Source organism: Ictidomys tridecemlineatus, chromosome 10, assembly GCF_052094955.1.
Source record: "Ictidomys tridecemlineatus isolate mIctTri1 chromosome 10, mIctTri1.hap1, whole genome shotgun sequence".
NCBI lineage: Eukaryota > Metazoa > Chordata > Mammalia > Rodentia > Sciuridae > Ictidomys > Ictidomys tridecemlineatus.
In genome coordinates, this window is record NC_135486.1 from 38,782,936 (window position 1) to 38,805,418 (window position 22,483).

The 22,483-nt window shown below is 36.7% G+C and overlaps 1 protein-coding gene and 1 long non-coding RNA gene across 13 annotated transcripts in view; one reads left to right on the forward strand and one right to left on the reverse strand.

Annotated features, from left to right (window-relative positions):
* Positions 1–209: 209 nt before the first annotated feature.
* Positions 210–2,487, reverse strand: LOC144367210 (uncharacterized). Its single transcript, XR_013426534.1, has 2 exons — positions 2,134–2,487; positions 210–1,014 (listed from the first exon to the last, which is right to left on the reverse strand). It is a non-coding gene; the product is annotated as an uncharacterized LOC144367210 (long non-coding RNA).
* Positions 2,488–2,611: 124 nt separating this feature from the next.
* Rcor3 (REST corepressor 3) overlaps positions 2,612–22,483 on the forward strand; it is a 44,906-nt gene continuing 25,034 nt past the window's right edge. For 2 of the 12 annotated variants that reach the window (XM_078022765.1, XM_078022769.1), the window contains exons 1-7: positions 2,616–2,977; positions 3,373–3,429; positions 10,122–10,199; positions 12,766–12,818; positions 14,126–14,287; positions 15,814–15,938; positions 16,792–16,870. In XM_078022765.1, coding sequence (XP_077878891.1) covers positions 2,812–2,977; positions 3,373–3,429; positions 10,122–10,199; positions 12,766–12,818; positions 14,126–14,287; positions 15,814–15,938; positions 16,792–16,870 — 720 coding nt within the window. In that variant the 5' untranslated portion in view covers positions 2,616–2,811. Of the gene's footprint in view, positions 2,978–3,371; positions 3,430–3,699; positions 3,718–10,121; positions 10,200–10,375; positions 10,753–12,765; positions 12,819–14,125; positions 14,288–15,813; positions 15,939–16,791; positions 16,871–22,483 lie in introns of those variants that run through there. The other 10 variants (XM_078022766.1, XM_078022770.1, XM_078022763.1 and 7 more) reach the window with 9 other exon arrangements.

Here is a 22,483-nt window from a genome sequence, read left to right on the forward strand (position 1 = left end):
GAATAGAGTAGATATTTGATATTTTTATTGTACTTGCATGCAGTATCACTTTTTTTAAAAAAAATCATTTTCTAATTATTTAGTGTTACATATTTTTGTTACTGTATCCAGCAACTTATTAAATTCACTTACTACTAACAGTTTGCATATTATGTGTGAAAATGATAGACTATCATGTTTTCTCCAAAATAAAAAAAAAGACATATATCTTTTCAATTTTTACTTGCCTTTTTATTTTTTGCAACTGCTGGAATGTTCAGTACAATAATGATACACTTTTGATTCTAGAACTAAGAGATAGTATTAGCTGTTCCAAATTTAAAATAAGAAGAAAATTGTGAAAAATTAAACACAGACACACACATACATATCCCAGAAAACAAACTAGTCAAAAATAACCAACAATCTTCTACTTAACAAACCCAAAGAACTTTTCCTAAACCTTTCTTCTGACGCTGTATCACTGGACATTGCTTATTAACCCAATTCTCAAAACTTCTTTCTTCCTTGCTCAGCTGCTTTTCTTCTTCTAACCCTTCTCAAAATTGGCATTCCCAAGACTTTCTCTCTAGAACTTTTTTCTCTGTCCTTGTCAACTCTCCAGAAATCATTTTAAGGCCCATTGTTAATTCTTCAAACTTAGGCCAAGTTCAGGTGCTTTCCTTTTCTTCAGGAGCAAAACATTCCTTTCTCAGGTTCTTTCCCCTGCAGAGGAATGTAGTCTTCTTTGCTCTGCCCTATTTGCTGTACTCCTGTAGAATCTTTTCACTTCAAAGGTTTTACTAATAAACATGAAATCAAGTCACAAAGATCCCAAGTCTTCTCAGTGTTTTGGTTCCTGAACTACATGTAGATTCCTTTTTTGTAGAAAAGTGCAGAGTTGGAGTGTTAAGAAAGCTGGCTTAGAGGACTCAGTGGCATTTATCTTGGTGAACTTCCTGAGTTCAGGATCTAGCTTTGTGTTACAGGACCAAAGGAGCTGAGTCATGTTGATTAGAAGCTCTTCTATAAAAACTCAAATACCAATATATTAATTTACAATGAAAAACATAACCATCAAAGGAAATGGCTATTCACTTCATTTAACCAGGACATTCTCTCCTTGTAGAAAACCGTATTGGCACTTAAAATATTATTCAGAACTGTATTTGTTGAGAAAAGAAACAGAATTAATAGTTTAGTTGTATGATTCAAATGTTTAATGTAATCCTATCAATTTGGATAGAGAGGAGACTATCTTCACTATCAGAACCAGAGGTTCTATACTGGGTAGGATGCATTGTCCTTTAGACAGGGTCCGTCAGATATTTGCTTCCCAGGGGTTTCTTGGCTCAATTCCTCATTAGATATGTTATGTCAGTAAAAGCTTGTTCTGACCAGAAACTCATTTCTGGTTTCATCCAGACAATCTTTATTTTCAAGTGTTTGTAAACTATTTCACTGGTACTCCTAAATATTGCTCGGCATACATCTGCATATTACACACAGTAAGTCCTCACTTGTACTCAAAGAGAGACTATCATGAATAGCCCCTGATGCCACACAGCCTGGCAAACAGCAGACACTCTCAACTCTGGTGAACGAATAAATGCAGCTGAGAAAAGCATTACAAAGCACCTCTCCTTCCAGGCTGGAAACTCTGCCAGAATGCAGCTCTTGCCTCACCTCTACTTGAGGACTCTGCCTGCCCACGGATCTGCTCCAAGCTACCACCATAGGTCAGGGCGGACAGAGAAAGGGCCAACTGGGAAAGGACTTCGTCTAAATTTTATTTTCCGACTCTCAGCGTTTATCCCTCAACTACTAAAGAGTGATTAAATAGAACCGAGTGATGGTAGCGGAAGATAGAGTGAACGTGTCCCCTCTCCCCGTGCGGGAGGGTTTTAGCAAAACACAGCTGCATTCTCATCTTGCCACCCTCAGTCTCCCTCCGGTATTGGGCCCCAGTTCACAGATCCAGGGGGGGAAAAAATGTAGCTCCAGGTCGCTATGGCCGAAACTACTTGCTGGCTGGGCCACGGCGGACTCAAGGCCGCCACACTAGACCTCGCGACTGCATGACGGGCAGGCGCGCGCCGCCAGCTTGTCGCTGCCGGAGGATCGCGGGAGCCGAGCAGCCGGCGGCGGCAGTACCTTGGGAGTACCGCGCTCCCGCCGGGGTCTGGCGGATCCGCCTGACCTGCGGCTGCACACCAGACCGGAGGCCGCTCCCCGCCCCCCCCCCCGCGACTAGGGCGGTCGGGTCTAGCCGGACTTTCTCAGGCTGACCGCGTTCCTTCCGCTCTGAGAGGGCAAAGAGTCCCGCTCCCTTGCGAGCACCTCTCGCCCGCGCTCCCGAGCGCCCCCTAGGAAGGACGCCGAGTGGCGGCTGCGTCTCTACGGCGGTCTTCCGAGCGCACGATGGGGGTGGCCCGGCCCGGCCCGGGCGGCGAGCGGGGCTTCCCCGCCCCTCCCCCTCCACTCTGCTCCCCTCCCCCTCTGGCGGCCGGAACCTCCCTGCGGGGCGGAGTGATACCGGCGGCGGCGTAGAGCGCGGCGCGGCCGTGAGGGGCGCCCGGGACTGCGCGGGGCGGGCGGCGGCGGCGGAGGGAGGAGGGGAGAGAGGCGGGGCCGGGGCGGGTTGTTGTGAGGCGACTGCGCTACTGCCGGACCGGGGCGGTTATGGCGGCTCCATATTAACACCCTCCTCCTCCGCCGCCGCCGTCTCCTCCTCCTCCTCCTCCTCTCCCTCCGCCCGCGCTCGTAAGCCATCTCCCCCTTCACCCTGACGCCTACCTCTTCCCCACACCTTTCCCCCTCCCCTCTTCTACCATGCCCGGCATGATGGAGAAAGGGCCCGAGTTACTGGGGAAGAACCGATCGGCCAACGGCAGCGCCAAAAGCCCGGCGGGCGGCGGCAGCGGCGCCTCCTCCACCAACGGCGGGCTGCACTACTCGGAGCCCGAGAGCGGCTGCAGCAGCGACGACGAGCACGGTGGTAGCCTCGAACTCCTCCCCGCCAGCCCGCCTGCCCCCCTCCTCCCTCCTCCCCTCCCCCAGCCCCCTCCCCTCGCCGCGCTCCCGCCCTCCCTCCCCTCGGAGCCCGGGCGCTGCGGTAGCCTCGAACTCCCGGTGCAGTGCTGCAGCACCCCGCGACCCCCGTCCCTCCGCCCTCGACCAATCCTCCGCCCTCGCCCCCCCCAGCTCCCCGCCCCCCATCCGCTGCCATCTCCCGGACTGCCCCGAGTTAATATCTTCCCATCCACCGCCGCTTCTGTCCTTCCTCCAGCAATTTTTATTTTTTTATTAAGTGTCTCTTAATTTTTATTTTTTTCTTCTTTTTTCATTTTTATTTTATTTTTTATTTTTTTATTTTTTGGCATTGCTTTGCAGATGTTGGGATGAGAGTCGGAGCTGAATACCAAGCTCGGATCCCTGAATTTGATCCAGGTAGATATATTTGCTTAAGGAAAATCTCGTCTCCCCTTTTCTGGGCTTGGTTTGGGGGGCCGGGGTAGGGGTCCGGGTGTGGGGCTTGGGAGGGTTGTGGGGCTGGGTTGGGCTGGGCAGGGCAAGGCAAGGCATCTCTGGCGGAGAGGCTGTCAGGCTTGGCCGGGCAGTGACACAGGGCGTGTGGGCAGATGTGTGCATTGCAAGGTTAACATGGTTTCCTTTGGAGACCCCTTGCCCGCTGATGGCATCGCCTTTCTGCCCCCGCAGCACGAAGCTGGGTTCGGGGTGAGTGGAGTCGGAGGAGTCCGAGGCCGGGAAGCAGGGACTGCGGAGCCGGGGGCTGGAGGAGAGAGGGCGTACGGGCTACGTGTAGACGAGCCTGCAAATGTCAGTTGCCACATAACCGGCCCCCGGGAACCCCTGGCCGAGCTCTGCAAGGACAGGCTGTGAAGGCCTGGGCGCCTGTCACCCGCCCAAGCCAAGGGCAAGCCCTGCCGACCCCCTTGCAGCCGGGATTGTCTCTTTTCTTTCTTTTTGGCTAGGTGGTGTGGCTTTGGCCGCTGCATCTCTGCGGAGTGTTGAAGCCGCGGAGGAAAAGGGGTGGGGGAAGGGAGTGGGGAGACGCCAGCGGCACACCTCGCTCTCCAGCCAGCCCTAGGAAGTCAGACCACAGGACAGTGGCTGCAGCTGCCAAGGAGACATTTTCTCCCCGAGCAGCCAGGTTCCAGCGTCCTCTGCCAACCCAGCTTGCGGGCTCCCAGTCTACTTTTCTCCAAACAGGCTCCCTCGTGGTCACGGGATTTCAGGCTGCGCGGGGATTGGGCGAGAGTTCCGCATATGGAGGCGCCCTTGCTGGAGCCTCTCAGGAGTGGAGCGCGTTTTCTCCTCCCTACCCCGCCCAGACTCTCTTCAGTTCAGGCTTTAGACAGGCTTAGAAAAGCCTCCTCCCCTTTTTTCTTAGTTGTTCATTTTTTGCCCAGTGCCCATTCATATCAACATCGTGTCTGACTCTTGAATTATGTTAGATGTTAATAGTGCTTACTTGAATTTTCTAGAGGGTACAGCATGTTTGTTTAATTATTAGAGGGGGATGGATCTGTTCGTTTTCTTCCTCCCTGTTGGAACAGTGCAAAATTATATTTACCAACCATTTGAACAGTTTAGGTAGCAGCTTTTCTCCCATGGGAAGAGGATAAAATAAAATAATCAGTGTTAAAATATTGTCGAGACAGTCTCTTTTCCAGTAGGTGAAAACAATGTTAGAAGAGTGCTCACAAGATCCGGGTCGAAATGACATGACTGTTAGTTTATTTTATGCAAAGGCTATCAGTATGTGTACTGGTGGGTTTCAAGTATTCTTAAACATTTTTGTGAAACTAATTTTCCTATTCGTGTAACTAGTAGGTGAATGGCACTTGAACAACACCGTGTACCTCAGGGTTTAGCTTGACATTTAGAAAAAGCATACCTTGGCTTTAGGATAGACTTAATTTACCTACTCTTGTTTTTGAGCTCTGAGCAAGTCATTGGCCTTCCTGAATCTGTTTGCCAAACTATTTTATGGTATTCTTGCCAGGATTAAATGATGGGGCATATGGCTCTTTTTATTCAGTAGATTAAATTTCATAATTATGAGAAATTATTCTCAGTATATTTACACCTTTTTCACTTGGAACTTTCATTAGTACACTGTGCTTCTCTTGATATGATAAAGTTATTTCCAAATTAGAACTTAGCAGCCAGAATTATTTCATAAGTTAATAAGCATATCTTTTTGTCCCATTAGGTCAATGTGAGTAAACATTTGTTTCCTGTACAGGTTAATTAGGGGTTTTGTGTTTAAGAACCAGACATCATACTGAAGTGAACTTATACTGTAAAGCGTTTTTTAAAAATAATAAACCATGGAATAAATTTCAAAATTTAAAGAATAATTCATTAAAACAAAATATTGTTTAGGTGGTTTGACATGATGACTATTTGGACTAACCAACTTAATTAAATATACTTTGCTTATTTTGAACATAAGTAGAAAAATCTCCAGTCCAAGCATGTAATTAAAAACAGTTACCATTTAGCCTTAGATAGACTTTTCTGTTCTGACCATAGGTCAGTTCTGCCAACTAATTGTATATTACCAATTTGTAGACATTTTTTAAACATAAATATATCTGTGTGTGTGTGTGTGTGTGTGTTATATAAATTTTTTTTTTAGTTGTCCACAGACTTATTTATATGTGGTGCTGAGAATTGAACCCAGGGCTTCACACATGCTAGGCAAATGCTCCACCACTGAGCCACAACCCCAGCCCAGACATTGTTTTAGTAAGGAAATATACTTTTTGCTGCTCTGTTTTATTCCAAGTGTGGAACTATACTTCAGAGTTTTCATTTTATATCAATTCAAAATAATTAGGTGAGAATTTGCATTTTGAAAAGATAATAATGGAAGAGATACTTATTAACTTATGACAGAAATTGAGAAGTAGCTATGCTATCCTTTTCTCCTACCATTCCATTCTGAGTATCTCATAAACCACTCAGCCCACCTTTGTGAAGATTATTCACCCATAACCCTAATAAGTCAACTGACAGAGAAAATTATTTAGGTACTGAAATTATTAAGATAAAATGTAGAAAAAATAAGATTATTTGTGAAGGGTATTTTTATTGAAAGATATGATAGTTTGTGATAGAAATTGAGCACATAATGAATTTATCAATGATAAAAAATAGTTACTGATAAACTGATATGTAGATTTATGTTGGAAAACTAAAGTTAGGAGATCAAGGACACTTTCTCTTTCTTAAGGGATTATTGCTAATAATGACTTTAAAATTTACAAACTAGATTTCTGATTATTTTTCAATCATTTACTAGTTTTTCTTTTTATTTAGTGGTCACTGACATCTTACTTCATGAAGAGTGGTTTTCCATAGTGAATCTTAGCTCTGATCATATGCCATTAGTAAGGATGGTGATCTTAGGTGAACTATCTGACTTTTCTAGGCTTTAAATTTCTTATTCATAAAAGGGAGGTGTTAAGTGTATCACAAGAGTAAGTGAAAATCAGTGTATACACAATAGGAGTTTTCAAAATATTTTGCTTACATACCCATAAACATATTTTGGAGCAACAGATTCATATATTTTAAAGTTGACATCTCTTACTTGTAACTGAGTTTAAGTAATTGAAGAATGTAATCGGTGGTATATTAAATGCATTCATTAAATACACTTTATTGATATGATCTTTCTTATCTCTTTTGTAAAATATATTGGTAGATTCCTTAAAGTCTGAAAGTTTACATTATTCCTCTTTTGTCTTTGAAATCATTTCCATGCATTTTCCCCACATAATTTTATCTTCCATAATACATTTGTATGCTTGGAAGTATTTTATTGATCACCTGCCCAACTTCTCTACTTCACAATATGTCCAACTTTTTTTCATAATATATATTCTTGTGAACATAAGATGCTACGTGAATAGCTCTTCTGAATTGAAGTATTGCATCACTGATTAAAATTGTAGTAGTTATATCTCAAAGGAGGGTTTTGTTGACACCTTGTCTGGAACCCTTTAAGTTTTAAAATTCTGGTTGTTGTGTTCTTGTAATATTTGGAATGGATAAGACATTATTTGTTTTTGTTTTGTTTAAGAGAAGGGCATTTTTTAAAGAGGGATGGCAGAACTAGAAGCAGCACATAGTAATCCCCCAATATCTGCAGGGATATGCAATAACTTAAGGTAGGCCTTAGCAAACTCAACATATGTTTGTTTTGGTTTTTTTTCTTATTAAGTCAAGAACTTCCAACTTTCACTTAAAGTATTTTGTGACTTTCCTTTGGCATATTTGAATTGTCACTATTGCTATTCTTGCACTTTGGGGACATTGTTAAGTAAAATAAAGAGTTACCTGAATACAAGGACTGCAGTACTACTACAGTTAATCCGATAACCAGGACAGCTGCCAAGTGGTAGTACATACAGCATAGATATGTGGGACAAAGTGGAATGATTACATCCCAGGGAGGACTGAGTGGGACTGGGTGAGATTTCATGATGCTGCTCAGGTTGGTGTGCAGTTTAAAACTTATGAATTGTGTATTTCTGAAAATTTTCACTTAGTATTTTTGGATCACAGTTACCATGGGAAGTGAAACCTCAGATAAGGGGGGACTACTTTATGTAACATAATTGACAGATGAGTTGTCAGGCAGATTGTCTTGGGAAAGAAAACAAAGCTCAAAGTCTGAAAATTAATTCCCTTAAAATTTATTTATTCTTATGAATCCCTGGGAGTCTTTGCTGACCCCAATTTAAAGTTGGTATATCAAGTGTATTATTTAAAGCCTACTATATATAAATAGTAGAATTTTTAAAATATTCAGACTATCTCACTCTTCATTTTTTAAGTTGATTATTTAGTGTGTCTGTTCCATGATTTCCATCACAGTCCTTAATTTTAATGCCTTAAAGGAAATCTAAAAACTTAGATTTTTTTTTTACATATTTTGAAATTTGCTGTTGATAAGAAGTCTTAGCCTGTCAAATTGTATTATAGTTTCTTAGTTGATTGTCCCCAGTAGCCTCATAAATTACCAACTGTGTTTAAAAGAGATCCAAGTGACTTCAAAAAATTAAGCTTTTAAATGTTTTATTTAAATATTGCTTTAACAGTTTATTTTCAGAACTGACATGGCACTACATAGTCTTAAAATTATGGTAGCTTTCAATATAGGTTTTGGTTTGCTTTTAATATATTCAGAAGATAATATACTTCTAAGGCTTGATTACGTTGTTTGGTGAATCAGGTTTGATTCTCACTATTTCTGAATGGGAAGATAGTATTTGGGTATGCTTTTAAATATTTTTACAGTTAAAATAAGCATTAAGCTTATTTATATCCTTTAAATATTTGTTTAGTGTAGTTTTTATACTAGAATGGGTAAAGCTTTATTGGATGTAAAGTTTTCTAAAGCATAATTATTTTAATAGGACAAGTTACTCTATCTTTTATAGTAGGATGAATAAGATGAGATGTTAGGAAAACAAAAAAGGTCATTTCAGTTATCAGTCTTATTTTCAAAGGATGGGTGAGAGAATATTAGCCATTTGAGTTATATCCCCATGAGGTTTTACTTATTTATTTTAGGTAATGGTTGATGAGAAGAAACCTTTCCAGGTTAAAGAAGGGAACTTAAGTAAAAACTATCTTAAATAAATATGCCAGTAATATTAAGTCTTCTATAATGCTTATCATGTGTCTAGCACTTACATTAATTCAGTTTTTGAACAACTCTATGAAGTAGGTAAGTACTCAACATTGCTATTTTTAGAGATGAAGAAAACTGAGGCTCAGACTGATTATGTGGATGTACCCAAGGAGATACAACTACCAAGTGTCAGAGCTAGGATTCAAATGCTGGGAGTCTGACTCTGATCCACTTGTGTAAACATCAGTTCTCTCTTGGACCTAGTTGACCCACATACAATTGAAAATGTTAGAGTCCAGGGTCAGGGAAACATTCTAAAATGCCTGATTAGGCATTTTCTGCTATCAGACAGAATTGCCCTCTACTCGTACCCCTTTTAACCCCTGTGTCAAAAGAACTATTAGTCCCCACAGCTTAGATGCCAGTTTCTATCAGGTCAAGCCCTTCATTACAATACTAGGAATTTGGGGGAAAACATGATTGATATTATTCATGGGAAATTTTTTCTTTAAAAGTTCAACTTTTGTTTAATGAGATATAATTTACACTTTATGTAAGAGTGAGTTGCAAGAAAATGTATTTAATTGTTAAGCATGATATGCTATTAAGACTTGAGACAATGTATTTCATTTTCTATTATATATGATTTAACTGATGTTATTGTTAAAATACATTATGCAAAAAGAATCAGTTCCATGTTAAAGGTTTCAAGTTTAGGACATCACTGGATTAGATTTTATTAAGTCAAGGCTTCTGACCAACATAGATAGAATTTCTGTTTTATTTCCATTGAATGGGTTGACTATTTTGCATTTGTATATGTAGGTGTATTTATTTATTTATTGGTACCAGGGATTGAACTCAGGGGCACTTGAACACTGAGCCTCCTCCCCAGTCCTCTTTTGTATTTAATTTAGAGACAGGGTCTCATTGAGTTTCTTATTCTTAGGGCCTTACTTTTGCTGAGGTTGGCTTTGAACTCATGATCCTCCTGACTCAGTTCTTGAGCCACTGGGATTACTGGTGTGTGCCACCACGCCCAGCTTGCATTTATATTTTTACATGAGAGTCTGACAAAAGCAGACACTACTATTTAAAAAATTACAGCAATCTTGGTCGATTTAGAGTGGGGCAAAACAATACCTGAGGTATTCTCTCTACTTTAAAAATTCAGAATTCTTAGTGATGATTCCTAATATATGGAGTAATATGTAGAAGGTTGAATCAGATTCTGTTAGGAAATAGGAATATGTAATCTACTTCGGAAAGTCTTTTTAATTTAAGTTGGCTAAGCATCAGAATTTGCAAAATTTCCTATGTTATCATAAATGGATATTACTGTCTTTAAATGTATTTTTCTTCTCTTTGTTTTCCTATACTTTCTTTGTCCACCTTTGCAGGTAATGTTACACTTACTTTCAATGTAAATAAATTGCATAATATTCAAAGTAATTAATTTTTTCCCCAGGTGCTACAAAGTACACAGATAAAGACAATGGAGGGATGCTTGTATGGTCTCCATATCACAGTATCCCAGATGCCAAATGTAAGTTTTCTGAGATTGAACATTAAGGTTAACAGGGATCTATCAGCCAGTTCAAAATGCAACTTATGTTTGTTTTTGAGTCTTTTAGATTCTTATAAGAAAACAATTTTGTTGTTTGTTTTTTTTTTTTTTTTTTAATGGAGGTTGTTATATTAGAATGTTTTTCCTTTTGAAAGATAGTGGGTTGATCATTTCAAGTTGTGTCAGGCCCATGAAGAATGAAAAACCTAGGATCTGATGGCATTGCTGCTTAAATCCTCAAGCAGGGGAGGGAATTACTATATAGACCTCTGCACAGGCTTTTCCTCAGTATATGGAGCTGTAAAGAAATGCCTTCAAACTTCAAAGAGCCCACTATCATTACCATTTTAAAGAGGAAAGGGGAAAGAACTGACTTCAGCAGCCATCAGGTCATCTTTGTGCTCTCCATTTCTGGACGGAGACCTTCTGGATCATTGACCATGCACTTCTTGAATCATGGTGTGGCTTTAGACTTCAATGTGATGTAGCGGACCTGATCCTTTGCGGCACATCAGATATAGGAAACGTGCAGGTAACAACACTAAGATCCCCGTCCCTCCATTCAGTTATCATTGAACTTATTAAATAACAACAGCAACAGCAACACTGAACAGACATTCTAGAAGCTATAAAATAGCTTGTCTTTTTAAAATATTTACTAACATCATAAAGATGTATCATGCTTTCAGTCTCAAGAAAATTAATGATGTCCTATGTATCATGTGCATAGTAAGTCTAATCATGCTTATTGATGCAATAAGAAAACTAAAAATTGAAAACTGAGTGTACTTTTGCATACCTGATAATTCTTCCTATTTAAGAACTCTAGAATACCAGCTAAAGGTCTAGCTGGTAATCTAGGAATATGTTCTTTTGTGGCATTCTTAATTGAAAACATGAAATTGTTCATTTGGTCTGGAGTTGTGTACTCAGAATTTGAAAGATTGGGTTTCCTAGGTTTAATTGTCATTAAAGGCAAAGATTTTCATTCACAAAAAACATCAGGGTGTCATTGCATTTTGCTGTTTTATCCTTGTTTTATGCAGTGGTGCACTTCTTAGAAAAGTGGAAAACAAAATCCAGAAAGCTAGCATGACCTTAGTAGTGTGGTGTCCATTTAGAATATCCAGTAAAGGTCTAGGGCAGTGATCTTAAATCCTGGATGTACATTGGAATTATTTCGGAAACTTTCTTTTAAGAGTACTGATGTCTAGCATTCCTCTTAAACCAATTAAATCTAAATATTCACAGGTGAAGCCTGGGCATCTTTTTAAAAGCTTCCACACAGATTCTAATACATAGCCAGGGTTGAGAACCACTGGTTGGTTGGTATTGGTTAGTTTTCTATCTATAGGACTATAAAATACTTTAATTAAATTTAATCAGCATATATTTAGATGTAATGTATTTAAATGCTGTGGATTCTAAGCAAAATGTAATATTTGGATTTTTTGCACCAAAAATTTATACTGGGGAGCTAATAATAGCATCCATAAAAAAATAGTTACTGTTATAATGGCATATTGTTATATAACACAATATTAAACTGTACTGACCAATATTAGTAGCAGATTCTTAAATACTTAAAATGATGTACCAAATGCTGCTCTAAGCACTTCCCATATATTAACTCATTTAATTGTAAGAGGAAGGCACTATTTTTGTCACCAGTTTGGGGGGTGGGGACTTGAGGTAAACAAGGTCAAGTTACTTGACCAAGTCAGAAAACTCAGTAATCAGAAAATCAAGCCTAGGTAGACTAGTTATTTCTGGCTTGAAATTCTTAACCACTGCTTCTGAGAAGTATGTTTAAGGAAGTATAAAGGGTCAAGAAGAAGTGATGGTTTGGACTTCACATAAAACCAAGTCCTGAATTTGGTATATTTCTTAGCAGTGCGACCTTGAAATAGCCAGTATCGTCATTAAAACTGCTTAAGTGAAGAATTTATTAACTTAATTACATATGAAGGATGAATGAAAATGAAATATTCAGATTCTCTTTATATAACAAGCAGGGAAAACTGAAGAAAATTTCAGAAATACTGAAGCATACTTAAATTTGTTATTATTCTATAGAACTGGCAAAATCATAGGTAAATCATCCTTTATACAACAATCAGAAATGGAATAGTAAAGGCTTTGAGCCAACTCTAAAACATGAGAAAGGGTTTTAAATAGCTAAGTTTCTCAAATGAAGAGTAATAGAAAATCCAGAATTTGTCTTAGCATTTTACATTGTAATTAGATTCTGTTGTCTACTCACAGATTGGTATTTTTCTCCATATAAAAATAATTGTACTGATTCCATTGAATTTAATAAGTATATGATATATAGTCAAAGAGATGGCATACTAAATAAAATTTTAAACCAGGCAAACCTCTGGTCCTGTTTATATAAGTGTCTTTTTGTAACATTATGTGGAAGATGGATTTGGCTACTTTTTTTGCCCCAGAAGAAATAAAGTATTTTGTCATGTTTAAAAAAATAATATACCTGGGCATATTAAGTAAATGAAAATAATTGTCTAACATTGTTTCATTACAGTGGATGAATATATTGCAATTGCAAAGGAAAAACATGGCTACAATGTCGAACAGGTATAGAGAATTTTTTAATTTTAATTTTTATTTTTTTTAAGATGTGGGTTCTTATTATGTTGACCAGGCTGGTCTAAAACTCCTCAGCTCAAGCAGTCTTCCTTCCTTGGCCTCCTTAGTAACTGGGACTATAGGCATGCACCGTTGTACTCTGCTTGGAAATAGATTCTTAAATCTCATTTCAACTAAGTAGCATTTCATCTTTTATCAGAATCAACAGTAAAATTTTGTTTTAGAGAAAATATTAGGTAGATTTGTTTTAGAGAAAATTTAGGTAGATTTGTTTTTAGAGAAGTGAGAAAGGTAAAGCATTTATAACCTGGGTTATTGAGGACTAACTATAGTCTGGCATGGTAAATTAATATTATTTTATTGAGGTGTTTATCTGTATATCTAAGCTTCTTATTTAACTTTTTTTTTTTGGTGGTGCTGGGGATTGAACCCAGGGCCTTATGCATGTAAGGCAAGCACTCTACCAACTAAGCTATTTTACCAGCCCCTTAACTTTTTTATGCTGTATCTCTATTTTTAAAGTCTTCAAAGATTTATCCCCTAAAGGAGTTGACCTACTACTTAACAATAGGGTGGAAAGTTATAGAAATTTTAGAAATTGGCCATTTCAGGCTTATGACTTAGTGACTAAGAATTGAAGTTACTTATATGCCTTCTAATAATTCTATTTGCATATATTATGATAATAATATAACTTTAAAAATATGTAATAAAATATTTGAAAATTGCAGGGGAAGTTCAATTCTTGGAAGTATTTAGCCTCTCTATACTTCTAAGTATTTCTCTACTAAGTCCCAACTGAACATTTCTGATTTTGTGTTAAAATCAATAGTTTCATTCAAGTATTGATATACTTGATATTTTCCTTTTAGTATATTTTTTTCTACACATTGACAAATTAATAAGTGTGGTGGTGTAAAAACCATGGTATAAGCCTATAAATCTGCTTTAGAAATCAAAGTTATCCTCAGCTCACTCTTTTTCTTAGATTGTGCAGCAAATATGGTATGTGTGAATATTCATTGTTCTGACACGCTGATTTAAAAGAAAATAATTTTTTAGATGATGCAGCAAATATGGGATGTATGAACATTTGCTGTTCTGGGGCTCTGATTTACAAGAAATAAACAAAACAAGGTATGCTACCTGGGTACCTCTGATTAAAAGCCCTAAACTATGACTATATCTTCAGTTGAAGTCATAGGCTTAATATTTTTATAATTTGTGTTTAACTTTTTTAAATGTGATAGAACATAAGTCCATTAAAACCAAAGAGGAATGATTTCTCTTCAAAGGCACTTGGCATGTTGTTTTGGCATAAACATAACATTGAGAAGTCCCTTGCTGATCTCCCTAATTTCACTCCCTTTCCGGATGAGTGGACAGTTGAAGATAAAGTCCTATTTGAACAAGCCTTTAGTTTTCATGGGAAGAGCTTTCACAGGATTCAGCAAATGGTATGGTGATTTTGGTCTTTCTGCAATTCATACCTGAATGACATCTTATGCTACTATTGAATACTTCCTAATTAGTGAATATAAAAAAAATTTCCAACTTTTAATTTTAAATTATTTAAAAATAGGTATATTTCCATATCGTACTATTTTCTAAACCATTCATACTTGACAGTTGTGTGCTGTTTGTATTTAATAAATTAGTTTTTGTTTTGACTTAAATTTTATGTGGTGATAGTTAGAAGTATGTTTGTTCTCAGAGGAAAAAAATCATAATTTCAACTTTATTTTTAAATGTTCATTTTATGACATTAGAATTAGTTCTTAAATTTTTAATGTATCAATGTCTGAGAAGTTACTGATTAAACTAATTTAGCCAAAGTGAATAAAAATTAGATGATATTTGTAAATATTTCTAGACATCTTCCATAACCGAAGAGAACATTTTTGTTGGGACGTTTGAGTGATCCTTGCTTGCCAGTATAACATTTGAGTGTATGATAATTAACTTTGATACTCAGAGACTTTATTCCACGACTAAAGTCTGCATTATTTACCATCTTAAGACCTGGATTTAAAACCAAGTGATTCAAAAAGTTCAGTATTAAGAATTGAACTAGCTCTTCTTATTTCTTTATTTTATTTATTTATTTATTTAGTAACAGGGACTGAACTCAGGGTACTAAAGCCACATCCCAGCCCTATTTGTATTTTTTTATTTAGAGACAGGGTCTCACTGAGTTGCTTAGTCCCTCACTTTTGCTGAGGGTGGCTTTGAACTTGAAATCCTCCTGCTTCAGCTTCCCAATCTGCTGGGATTCCAGACATACACCACCATGGCTGGCTGGAGCTAGCTCTTAAAAACATTTTGCTAAATGAAAGGAAGCCAGGCTCAAAAGACCATATGCTATATGAGTCCCTTTATATGAAAATGTTTAGAATAGGCAAATCCATAGAGACAGGAAGTAGAGTCGTGGTTACCAGGGAGGAAAGAATAAGGAATGGCTCCTAATGGGTATAGGATTTTTTTTTGAGGTTAGAAAATGTTATGGAATTAGATAGCGGTAAAGTACAACTTAGTGAATATACTAAAAACCACTGAACTATTCACTTATTTTTGACTTTTATGTTACTTTAATTATATTAAAAATTTTTAATTTATAGAAATGATAAAGAATTGAGTGGGTCTTTAGATGATATACTATTATATGTTTAAAGTTAATACTGAATACTAATATGGCTATGCTGCAATTTCTGGGGACATTCTAAGTTAATTTGTGACATTCTTCCATCCACCTCCCCCAACCCAGAACAAACTTTTATATTCAGAAATGTCAGTGACATTAGTGTGGTACGTACCATGATTTGAACAATACTTTTTAACTCTTATAATTTATAAAGATACCTATGAAGTATTTTTCATTTGTGAATTTATTACCAAAGAACAATATCAATGATACTCATCTTGTTAATCAAATTTCATGGATTAAACTTGCAGTATCAACATTCTTTGTTTTGTTTTCTTTAAGCTTCCAGATAAGACAATTGCAAGCCTCGTAAAATATTACTATTCTTGGAAAAAAACCCGTTCTAGGACAAGTTTGATGGATCGTCAGGCTCGTAAACTAGCCAATAGACATAATCAGGGTGACAGGTAGGTTTAATACTCGTTTACAGTTATACTTTTAAAGACATAGCATTGGATCACTTCTGTTTTTAAGGCAAAAAATTAGCACAACAGATTTTAAGTGTCTCCTATCCTTACATTCATGTTTCTGCTCTGATAAGAAAAGCCAAGTGGTCAGAAGTCTTAATAGTAAGAACTCTGTTGAACTCTTTTAAGTATAATTACCAATGTTTCCTTTTAGTTTTTGGTTTTGATACTGGGTACGTTCTTATCCATTTTTTTTTTTTTTTTTTACTTTTTATTTTGTGGGTTTCACTAAGTTGCTTTAGGGACCCACTAAATTGTTGAGACTGGCCTCAAACTTGTGATCCTCCTGCCTTAACCTCCCCAAGTCGCAGAAATTACAGGCATATGGAACCACGCTAAACTCCCTTTTGGTATTGATATACTCAATACATATATTAAGAATATATTTTGAGGATGATGTCCTTTTAACAATTACCTGAGTAACTGAGCACTTCATTATTATGACTGTAACTTAGTGGTAGTATAAAATCATTTTGTTTCCTAGTTTTTGTCTGTTTTTACTCTTTAGCCAGCTGAAATTGTAAGTATTATATCAAACTATATGTATTTTCTTTCCTATTGAACCTTTGGTTTTTTAACTATAAATGTTGCTAAAATTGTTCTGTAAGCTTCAAAGGATTAATGTTTCTAAAAACTGAAGGAATTAAAGTATGAACTCATCTTCCCAACAAGAAGTCTCATTCTGTTGAAGAATATTTAGTAAAATTATTAAGTGATAGATTGCAGCTTGATAAGAGCACTGGAATAAAAGGGAGAAAAAAGAATTAAATGTCCTAATCTTTGTTTATTTCAGTGATGATGATGTGGAAGAAACACACCCAATGGATGGGAATGATAGTGATTACGATCCTAAAAAAGAAGCCAAAAAAGAGGTATGATCATTAGAAGTTCTTATAATTTCTCTACAAATCTACTATAAAAGAATGAGTAGTACTTCATATTAAGAAAAAAATTTTTATATAATGATTTAGGGGATAGTAAATATCAGTGCCAATTAGAGGGTTTTGGAAATACAGTAATATCAAAAACCTCAGTTAACCAATGTTTTAAATAATTGGGGACATCTCCTTTAGTCAGAGATATAAACCCACTGCCAAAATCCCCAGCCTTTAATACATAGAAAAGAAATAAAACTACCCTTAGTTGATATATGTAAAATTAAACTTTCTGGTTTTGTTACCTGGTTTTCCTTGGAAACGTTTTGCTTCTTTTATGTTATAGCAAATTAGAAAGTAGTAGCAGGTATACTGACAACAGGGGAAATTGAAAGCTGTCTCAAAGAAGAGGTGGAAGAATACCCAACTAAAAAAATACTCATATACCTCAATATGATGATGATAATGATAACTTAAAATAACATTAAGAAAAGGCTAAATTGGTATACATGTTCTGTTGAATAAGGCAAGAAATTTTATGGTTGTGAAAATAGTTTAATGTTGATGGTTAAAGGATTATGAGATATAGGCAGCTTTGAAGTAGTAAAAATAACTTTGAAATTGAAGACAGTAGAGTTTGTTCAATCTTATCATATGCTAAATGTGTGACCTCATCTAATTGAATGATTGCCACTCCCTTGAACTCAGTTTCATGGCCCATTCTGGTTCTTGTCAGCACTAACTCTTTCATTAATAAAATTTTTAAAATCTTACTCTACTTCAACTTGATGTTTTACTATTCTTTCTACTGCTAAATATTCTCAAAGTTCCTTGATTCCTTCATTTTCCTCCGAATCTGCCTTGCCTTTATTTCTTCAAGCCATAGATTCAGTGAATAATTACTCAAATTGCTTTCTTCCCCATTTCTTCAACTTCCCATTTCCCATTTCCTCTTCCCATACACATCCCATAGGCATGTAAATCCAATATGCTGAATCAGTTGCATTCTTGAGAGGCATTGCAGGAGAAAAATGACAACATTATGCAGATTTTTGTTACTACTAAAAACAGCTTCCAATATCAGGGAAATATTTAATGCCTCTCAAATTTTAACTTCTCAGTTTTTTCTTTGGTAAAATAAAAAGAATAGGATTGTTCTGAAGAATACAGGGACAATGGATCTTGAATACCAGTGGCTATTGTTTTATTATCCAGACAACTCTTTTGAACAATTATCCCTTTCTTCACCTTGCCTGAAAGCCCTGTCCCCCTAGAATACTTGGCAGATTATTTCATGGAGAAAATAACATGCAGATGCTGCCTTGCATTAGAGCTGTTCCCCTAAATTCTGCCCATTTCATCTTAAGTGTGTTTGTGTGTAAAACATCATATTACATTTAGTTTATTTTGTCCACTAAAATATGAGCTCTTTGAACTCACAGGAACTGAGTTATTCATAAGTTATTCATCTTATAGCCCCCAGCGCTTCGTGTAGTATCTGATAGCAGATAGTCAATAAATGTTTGTTGAATGAACGGTTTTGTGCCTGAATGCCTCTCTCTCACACTATCAAAGTTTTCTACTCTTGTTCTATATAGTTTCACTGCTTGTTTGATCCTCTCCATCCCTTCTTATCTATTCCAGACTTTGTTCATCAGACTTTCTTCATCAGTTATCCCTTCTCTTAACCATATTTCCACTACAGCCCAGATGTTTAAGTCTTCCATTTAAAAGTATAACCATCTTTCAACCAGTCTAGAAAGAACTATACTTCTGTCCCACCACTTCAATGAAACTGCCAGCACAGGTAACCAAAGACCTCTAACTGCCACATCCAATGATTAATTACTAATTGTATTCTTGTGCTTTTTATTAGATTTCATGTTTTTGACCCTTCTCTTCTTGAAAACTCTTTTACTTTTGTAACATCTTCCTCTGATTTCTGTTTCTCTTGTTAACCATGTGTCTTAGTTTTTCTGACATTCTTCCTGCTTTCTTATTTACTGTATTCATTTTGTCACTGTCTTTCTCAAATAATTATGAATTTTGTCCATCTCTTCTCTGAATTATCACAACTATTTTTTGTCCTATTGCAGTCCATTGTTTACCTTGTTGTCAAAGCAGTCTTTTTAAAACTGAATCTGCTCCTTGCAACCTTTCCATGGATTTATCTATAGGATAAACAAACTCTCCAGTTAGGCATACTTGACCTACCCTATATATTTCAAATTGACATTGTCTTAATTTCCTTGCTTTTGTCCTGTTGTTATGTTGGTCCCTTTTTTCTGGAATTTCTTTTCTACCCAAATCTTCCCATGAAATTTCTTACAACTCTACAAGATGTAGCTTTTTAATGAAATCTTCTTGTGCCTTATCTTGAACTGACAACCTCCTTATTTTTCTTAAATCTGTTGCAGTGCTGATTGCTCTGATCAGAATAGGTTTATTCTTAATCCCCCTATTCCATCCCCACCTGCCTATCCCTGGTTAGTAAGTTCTAAGAACTTTGTTTTCTCTTTTTACTCCCAGAGCCTGTCAGATAGTAAGCATTTGGTGAAATTATTATAATGAATGAGAATACATTTTATAAATACAATTACTATACATATATATATATATATATATATATATATATATATATACTGTTTTGCCCAACTATGCAAGATGATGTATACTCATTTGTTTTTGTTGTTGTTGTTTGAGGGGATTGTTTTTGTTTTGTTTTTGCCTGTGTTCTCATCCTTTTAGCAAACAGTATGAGATGAATGTGAGCTTAAATGCATTAAAAAAGATATGTTAGGGCTGCATTCCAGATCTAGCACTATATGTCAGGAGCTTCATTGCTCTTTCAAAAATTATAGAGTACATGCCTGTAATCCCAGCAGTTTGGGAGGCTGAGGCAGGAAGATCACAATTTCAAAGCCAGCCTTAGCAACTTAGTGAGGCCCTAAGCAACTTTAAATAAAAATGATAGGAATAATAGGCAGGGAAGTACTACATTATGGCTTTTAACATAAATCTTTGTTCTTGCTACTGCCTGTTGTTAACATACTACATAGAAGGTTTTTAGACTTTTAAAAATTGTGAACTTTATGTATGATAGTATATATACAGTTTAAAAAATAGTAAACACCAGTCTATCCATCCCTGATCTTAAGAAACAGAAGTCTTTTGTGTATATTTCCTCAACTGCATACCCATTCCCTTCTCTCCAGGGGGAATCTCCATCCAGAAATGTTTTAATTATTCACTCCATTATATCATGTATATATGTATCTGTGATTAATTATCATTTGGTTTTGTCCATTTCAAACTTTATTTAATTGGAATCATATGAAATGTTTTAAGACTTATTTTTTGTTATTTTGGCAATTAATTTTCATTGCTGTATTATAGTGTTCCATTGTTACATATTCTATAGCCTATCTATTACTCTATTTTAGGAAATGATGGCCATCCTTTCCAGTTGGTAGTATGAGTAATACTAATAGGAATATGTCCTTGGCCAGACGTGGTGGTACACATATGTAATCCTAGCAACTAAGAAGGCTGAGACAAAAGGATCACAAGTTTCCAGCCTGGGCAACTTAGTGAGACTCTGTCTCAAAATAAAACAAAGAAAGGGCTGGGTATGTAGCTAAGTAGTAAAATGTCTCTGGGTTCAATCCTCACTACTACAAAAAGAAAAAAGTCCTGAATGCACATGTATAAGGGATCCTTTGGGATAGTAATTTTCATCAAGGTTTAGCATTGCCCCCATTAGAAGCATTTAGAAATTATGGAGGTATGTTTTGTTCTCACAGTGATTATAGGGCACCATTGTCACGGAGTGGGCAAGAGTAAGGGATAACAGCTGTCCTAAAGTGCCCCAGGATTGTTAGAAGTTGAATTACTCTATTTTAGGGCATAGCCATATCTGGTTTTCCTAGATAATGACAAAATATTTTCCATATTTGATAATACTTCATTGAACTGTGGAGCACTCATTGTTTGCTTCCTTGCCCATACTTGATTTGATCAAATTTAAAATGTTACAAATCTGGCAATAAGAGATTTATCTCATTGGACTCTCATTTATCAGATAATTAATGAGGCTGAAAATTTTTCCATTTGTTTATTGGCTATTATGTATTTTTAAGTACTTTTTGTATTTTTACTACTATATTGGACGGTTTTTTTTTGTCTTAAAGACAGAAAATATGAATTCTTGCACATTCTGGCTATCAGTCCCTTTAGTTAATGTATTGCAAAGATCATTTAGCAGTTTGTGTTTGATCTTTTTATTCTCTACAGGCTTAGATAAACAACTGTTTTATGAAAAGCATGTCAAGTTTCAAATTTCTATATTGTTTTGTATTGTTTTTAAAGTTTTCCTTGTTGCATTTAAGTTCTTGAGCTAATAGTAAATTATGTAAGGTAGAGATTCATTATTATTATTTTTAATATGGAAGTGATTCTATCTTTTTCAGCTAGTCTGCAATACAAGCTTTATCATATATGTCATATATGAGGCTTCTATATATGCATGACTCTGTGTTGTACTCCTCTTGTCAGTTAAATATCCCTTGTCAAGTCTACATTGTCTCACTCAATATAATTGACTTTTTTGAATCTTTTTTTTTAAGAGAGAGAGAGGAGAGAGAGAGAGTTTTAATATTTTTTTTTTCAGTTTTTGGTGGACACAACATCTTTATTTTATTTTTATGTGGTGCTGAGGATCGAACCCAGCGCCCCGTGCATACCAGGCGAGCGTGTTACCGCTTGAGCCACATCTCCAGCCCACTTTTTTGAATCTTGATAGCTATCAGAAAGTTCCACTACTTGTTTTTTCTTTTTTTAAAAGAAAACATTTATTTTTTAGTTGTAATTGTACACAATATCTTTATTTATTTATGTGGTGCTGAGGATTGAACCCAGGGCCTCGCACATGCTAGGTGAGCACTTTGTTGCTGAGCTACAGCCCCAGCCTGGCTTTTCTTTTTTAAGTAATAAGTTCCTTAGCTATTTTGGGGCCCTTGTGCTTCAAGTTTGTCACATTCCTAGTACACCCTTACTAGATGTTGCATTAACTATGTATAGAAATAGGAGAAATGAAACCTTTTATAATATACTTATGGATTATTTTAGATTCCCTATGTAGAGATTTTTGTTACTTGAAAATAATAGCAATTTTTTTTTCTTTTCAGTCATTATCCTTATTTCTTTTACTGATTAAAATCACCAGTGTAATACTGAGTAGATGTTATTTGTTTTTAGTCTTGATTTTAGAAAGAATGATTTTTATATTTCTACATCAAGTGGGATGTTTTGGCTCATTCCCATTGCTAATAGTTGATGGTAGCTATTGGTTGGAACAATTCATGTGGACTCTGTAAACTGGTCGTCTTTGAGTGTCTGTTTGGCTTCTTAACGGAATGGTGGCAATTAATCCCTAAAGCACTATGTGGCTACCCAGCATGCCCAGCCTTGGAAATTACTCGGTGTCACCTCTACTGCATTCTGTTTCCTATAGATGAATCAGAGTTTTCCCAGACTCAAGGGAGGAGTCATAAATCCCTGCTTCTCAGTGGCAGGAATGTTGAAGAGTTTGCTCACATGTTTTAAACCAAG